We start from the raw sequence: 6,660 nt of genomic DNA, 5'->3' as shown, positions 1-6,660 counted from the left end.
CAAATTTTTTTATTGAAGCGTTTATATTTGACTTAGGCATTGGCCTTTTTCTTTTAATAATGTTTTATTTTTCATTACACGATTTCGAGCCAAAACTTTTTAAAAATAAATTTTCAATATCGCAATTACATTACGAATCGCTAGCCACGATATAAGGGCTAAAATTAAAAATAAAATTATAAAAACTTACTCGGTGAAATAAAATGTGTGGTGAATAGACATACCCGGTACAAAACATTCTTCAATTGTATGAATATACTTTTAAAGAAAATTATAATTAAATATAACTTTGTAAAGAAACGTACATAAAAATAACATAAAATTTATTTTACTTTTTAAATCTTAATTACTTAGTCAAATAGCTCCCTATGTGTGGAATTAGAGACGGTCCTGCTGGGAGTGCGGTGAGTACATGCACGCGGACTGCCAAATCCCGAGGGTGCCCATACCGATTAATGCCAAATGCCTCTTTTGTCGCATCACTAGTATATCTCAAAGAACTCGACAGGGTTGTTGTAAATTTTAAACGTTTCTCACCATAGCTGTAAAAGTCTAAATATGTTAAACTTAATAGTCATTTTTTTTTCTAACTAATTCGTTTTAGGACCAGGTGTCCAGGGAAATTTCCAAAATTTACAACTTTTCGGTCATTCTCATTGAACTGGAAAAATTTCTGTTTATATTACGTCTAATATTACGAAGAAATCAGTCCCCGCTGTACTCGGCTAGAGATTGGGTCGGTTAAGCTTTTAAGTAAAATTCCGGCTCTTTCAGCAGGGTTTTATTTATGTCCTCAATTCCCTAATCGCTTAATTATTTAACTACTTCTTAAGTGGAAATAAGTCGAAACCGGTTACTTTGTACTCGAATATTTGTAGTCTCGGGAAAAAGTGGAAAGACAGATTTTTATGACAAACGGATACATAAATCGTAAATTTGAGGAAAATAAATTCTAGAGCTTTTTCTGTACCTCGTGCATCTCTCTCATTCATTAAATTTAGTTGTAAATTATGCTACCAAAGTAACAGTTAATTTTTTAACATTGTACAAGAATTGTACGCGTTTTTTCCTACATCCCCTTAAAGAAGGGACATTCGATATCGTAATATCACTGGTTTAACATTGAAATCCGTGAGTAATATAAAATCGGATTTTTTAAAACTCCTGTCAACTATACAGAAAACTATCATAAAAACATACAGGTAAATTCTTATCGGTTGNGGAAAAATTTCTGTCTTTATTACATCTAATACAGTATTTCGAAGAAATCAGTCCCCACTGTACTCGGGTATAGATTGGTTCGGTTAAGCTTTTGTTTAAGTAATATTCTGGTTCTCTCGTCAGAGTTTTGTTTATGTCCCCATTTCCCTAATCGTTTAATTATTTAATTACTTCTTAAGTAAAAATAAGTCGAAACCGGTTACTTTGTACTGGAATATTTGTAGTCTCGGGAAAAAATGGAAAGACAAATTTTTATGACAAACGGATACATAAATCGTAAATTTAAGGAAAATAAATTCTAGAGCCTTTTCTGTACCTGGTGCATCTCTCCCATTCATTAAATTTAGTTGTAAATGACGCTGTCGAAGTAACGGTTAATTTTTTAACATTATACAAAAATTGTACACGTTTTTTTCTACATCTCCTTACAGATGGGATATACGAAATCTTAATATCATCGAATTAATATTGAAATCCACGAGTAATATAAAATCGGAGAGCGAAATAAAAATATCAAATATTTTAATAGATTTTTTAAACTCCTGTCAACTATACAGAACTACGTAAAAATGTACCAGTAAATTGTTATCGGTTGGGTTAAGTTATAAATCTACTCGTGATTCGCGTAATCGGGCGAGGGCGGCCAAATATCTAGCGGGCGAGCAGCTAACAGCCCGGAACAGGGCCCGGATAGAATCGGATGCGGTATACGTGTAGCATCCACCTGAGGTCCTAGGCTTCCACCGGCTAAACCGGGTGAGGTTTAGCCGGTGAGGTGCTCCGTAAAGTGCGTGCGCGAATCTGGCTTTATTGAAGTTGACAATACAGCGCTTCCACTCCGCCACTAATAATCGAATATACAATAGCGATCTTATTTTTTTCACGTGTAGAATAGAAATTTGTAATAAGATACGTAATGTGGTTATAATAAAATATTGTGCGATTATTTTCGTATAACTAAAATTAACATGTATTTATTTTTTAGAAAATACAAGGGAAGCGATGCATCCACCGCTTCTTATGACGTCACGCCACTGGATTTAACTTTTAACTGGTTTCATCACAAAATGATTATTGATGACAATGTGTGAAATTCCATTTAATCCATGCAAGGTGTGATTACCAGAGCCCCTTCGGCCGCCAATTTAAAGCGTTTTAAACTTTAAAATTGGCGTTTCCACTTCCCGGAACGAGGACCCAGGGGTTGGATTTGTAGGAAGCGAGTGTTGGAGTTGTTTCATTGTGTCGAATTACACAGAACGAGGCGCCTTGACGTGTAACTTCGGCCGCAACTCGCTAATAAAAATATATAATTAAGATTCAGAGAAATACAGATCCTAACTCTATGCAGAGATGTTACAATTTTTAAAGTTTACTTTTAATATTAAAATTCTGTGTAAGAAACGAATTGTAGTGTAAAATTAAAATAAATAAATATATATTATTATTAATTTTTCACGTCGAATTAAATTACATATTTTGAAAGTTGTACATTTTGTTCGAAGATTAGAGAGGGCGTTGGATTTTGATTACGATGGAGGAGCAGGAAGGAAAGAAAGAGGTTGAGATTACGAAACAATTGTTTACATATCCTCTTGTTAAAGTATGATTTAGTATCTTATCATTCGCTGTTTTTGTTTTCTATACTTTTACTCGAGTTATCTTTTTATACTGTTGATAGCCACATAAATAAATGGCTAAATAAACCATTATGAACTGTAATGAATATTATATTAAATAACAAATGTAAACAATTACTAAAATTTTTTACAATGTCAATGTTTTATGCTGTTCAACTTATTGTAATGAAAACATATTATTATTTGTAATCGAATGGTATTAATATAATGTTTATCATAGTTATTTACATAGTGTAGAATGTATATATTGCTGCTTTGCTTTGATAGTGGCACAATCAAAAAGAAAACAAGACTGATTTTGCATTTTTTGGATAAATAAACTTAGGTACAGTACTTTCATCATGCAAAATGGCATATTTCTACCTCTATTAGATTCCCATCAGAGATTGTGTGTGTCAACTTGTATTCAACTTTTAGTCAATTAGAATTTTTAAAGTCTTCCCTTGTAAAATTAACATTTTAAAAATTATGCCACTATCAAAGCAAAGCAATAATATAAGAGTTTAAAATATGTAATTAATTCACATAAATTATACTGTTAAAAAATAATACAGTTAATATTTTTGTTTTTTCAATCATTTTTAGGAATTTAGCTCCTCCGTTACAAATATTTGAAATGGAAATCTTATAATTTTTAAATAAAGATATTCTCACTAGCAATTAAAATGTAACTATTATTATTATTGATGCACGGCAAGAACAATTAATGGTATTAATATCTGAGTAGAAAACCAATTGTTATTGATAAAGTTATCACAACATTTATGAAGCAGAAGGATAAAATTAATTTTCAAAATTATTTTTAAATACTGAAATAAAACCAGAAAGTAGAGTTAATTCCACAGGCAAAAACATTTGCACTTTGTTTAAAATATTGTTGCTGGTTTGTTAGGTTATTGCAATGTTGTTATTAGTAAATAAATAAACACAACTAAAATGTTTTTTATTCAAAGAAAAGCTACTGTTTTTTACAAAAATTTGTAGAAAACAAATTTTTCTGAAGAACAATAGTTCCTCAAAATATTTTCTGATTATATGCATACTACTAACTATATATAACTGATACCCATATCAAGTGCTATAGCAGAATGAAATCAAACATAATTAATAAAAATCAACTGTTTTATCACATTTCTATGCTGTTAGCATATGCACTAGGGTTTCTAATTTCCCAATCTTTTGCTTGTCCCAGGATTCTGGGATAAAAGTGTACTGTTTCCCAGGATCCCGAGATAGAATTATTTATTTTTAAGATATGCAAAATATCTTTAAAAAATTAAAAATAATTATATCATTTGATTTCAAGTAATTTAATATGTTCTCAACCTCCAAAATCATGTCAATAATGCTGTGTAAGATATATATTAAAAATTACCTTTGAATTACATAGAAATTTTCACAAATAGAAAAAATTTACTGTAGTTTGCTGGAACCTGTATACAACAACAACAACAAAAAATGAACTTAGATCAAACTTCTAACTTAAAAGGAATTTTCGTTTTTTAAATAAAACATATAAAAATTTACAATAATATTTTGTATTAATACGATTTTAAAAAGCAAAGATGGTCAAAACTCCAATCACTCAATCTGACTCTTATTTTAGTAATGAAAAGTCCTATTACTGAGAATGCCCTTTTTGATTGAATTGATGTGAGTGGAATCGTGTTTAATGCATTTAAGAAAAGACAGACGTTATGTTTTTCCACCTGTAGCCTGGCATATTTCTAGTTCGTTTTCAAGATTGTAGTACTTTTTTGCTCTCTAGTATTCTTGATTTGTCTACCTGCTTTAATAGTGGCATCAAGCTTATAGCCCGATAATTTGCCAATTCGTCTGACTTTAATAATTAGGTTTTTGAAGAAAAACTTCATACTCGTTTGTATCCTTGCCAATTTGCACAACCTGGCGATATGCAATTATTGAAGCTACTGATGGTTAAAAATTAAGACAGCATAGCACAATTATTCCAGATATTACAGGTTCTGACAAGTAAAGAATTTTCAGAGTCCTGCCACAAATAAGCTACATATTGATTATTTGTGACATGCTATAATGAAAAAAAATTAAAAAAACTAATAAGTAGGTTTAAAATTAATAAATACAAATGTATTCTAACAGTTTATGAGTTAATTGTACTTTCTATTTGCAAATTTTTCACAACCTTAACATAAAATAAGAAAAAAGGGAACTTTTTAAGAAATTTGTGGGATTTCCTGAGTTAAAAAAACAACCAGGATCCTGTTTGAGAAACCCTAATATGCACCTATATTTACAAAAATTCCCAACTAAATGAAATATCTAATAATGATGCTTTCTATAAATATGATGCAAATATGATTGAGGTGTCCAGATTTTTGTGTAATATATATGGTATATATATATTACACAAAAATCTGTTATATATACCTGTTGAAGAAAGAATTAAGATAGAATAAATATTATTCATTTTCTATAGGCACTTATTATTATTAGCACTTTATTTGAAATTATAATGCAATGAAATGATAACCAGAGAAACATCAAATTATAATAAGTGCCTTATAAAAAATTTGGTCGCTGTAACCATATTTTTAAAATATTTCTTATGAAATGCATATATTAACGACATATGAAATTTTAATTGCTATATTGCTTATAAATAATAATTTTTAAAGTTAAATCAAATCTATAGAGATCTATTTGTAGAATATAATTTTTTATATGATTGAGAATATTTTACTACTATTGATTAGAATGACAATTTAATACTATTTCAATTGCATTTTCATCCATACATATTTTCTGAAAATTTATTTATCATCAGTTATGAATATTTTAAAATATAAATCAGTTATATTTATAAATTTGAGATATAAATAATTATTATTTTATATTTCAATATTTATGATATTTTAACTTTTTTGTAATTAAATAAATATTGCATTTTTAGCAATCAGATATGGAAGAAGACATGCAATCAGAAGCACTGGATTTGTGTGTTACAGCATGTGAGAAGTACACCAATAATGAGGTTGCATTGAAATATTTTTCTCTTTGTTTTGAAATTTAAAAAATGCATAAAAACAGTATTATTACTATTTTACAGGCAGCTGCAAAATTAATAAAAGAATCAATGGATAAAAAATATGGCCCATCTTGGCATGCTGTAGTTGGTAAAAACTTTGGAATGGAATTAACTTACAAATTGCAAACACTCTTATATATGTTTACTGGTGGAACAACAGCTGTGTGTTTATGGAAGTGTCCGTAATTATACAAAACAGTATTATTTATTTTAACTAAAACTAATTCAAAATTTAGTTTTATTTTAAACTTGATTTGATACAAATACTTGAAGTATTTTATTACCAGGTTTAAAATTGGATTTAATCCAAAATTATTTGTTTATTATATATACTACAGTAATGTTATTAAAGAAAAATCCATCCAAATATTAACACTAAAGTTGTGATTTTTGGTAGTTTGCTCAATATTTTATTATATAAAATCTTTGAATGTAACTACAATATTGTTTACATAACTTATTTGAATGCTATGCAAATCTATTTTCTTTATATTTTTTTAAACTTTAATAACTGTGATATTTATTAAAAACATTCCAAATATTACCGTAAATTATATATATATATACATCCTTGTGTATGAACATGTTATTTTTTTCTAACAATAAAAATCTTAATCATAAAACTTGTGATAAGAATTATTTTAAATGAGTTTAAGCATTAAATATATTTTACACCAAAAATTTTGTTTACTGTGATTTTCTGTAAATAATCTGTGTTATCTATGGTGTATG

The 6,660-nt window shown here is 28.5% G+C and overlaps 1 protein-coding gene across 3 annotated transcripts; it reads left to right on the top strand.

Moving 5' to 3' along the window:
* Positions 1-2,203: 2,203 nt before the first annotated feature.
* LOC111627664 (dynein light chain 4, axonemal-like) lies at positions 2,204-6,519 on the top strand. 3 transcript variants are annotated; one of them, XM_023371268.1, is made up of 4 exons: positions 2,204-2,617; positions 2,732-2,824; positions 5,794-5,874; positions 5,950-6,519. In XM_023371268.1, exons 2-4 carry the CDS (start codon positions 2,756-2,758, stop codon positions 6,112-6,114), a joined length of 315 nt encoding a protein of 104 aa, XP_023227036.1. In that variant the 5' UTR covers positions 2,204-2,617; positions 2,732-2,755; the 3' UTR covers positions 6,115-6,519. The 3 variants fall into 3 exon arrangements, with proteins under 3 accessions (XP_023227036.1, XP_023227037.1, XP_023227035.1); XM_023371269.1 differs by having other exon boundaries at positions 2,204-2,782; XM_023371267.1 differs by having other exon boundaries at positions 2,204-2,824.
* The last annotated feature ends 141 nt before the right edge of the window (positions 6,520-6,660 follow it).

This window comes from Centruroides sculpturatus, unplaced genomic scaffold (genome assembly GCF_000671375.1).
Source record: "Centruroides sculpturatus isolate CEXI.00-Female unplaced genomic scaffold, Cexi_2.0 scaffold255, whole genome shotgun sequence".
NCBI lineage: Eukaryota > Metazoa > Arthropoda > Arachnida > Scorpiones > Buthidae > Centruroides > Centruroides sculpturatus.
This window is presented reverse-complemented; position numbering and strand designations above follow the sequence as displayed.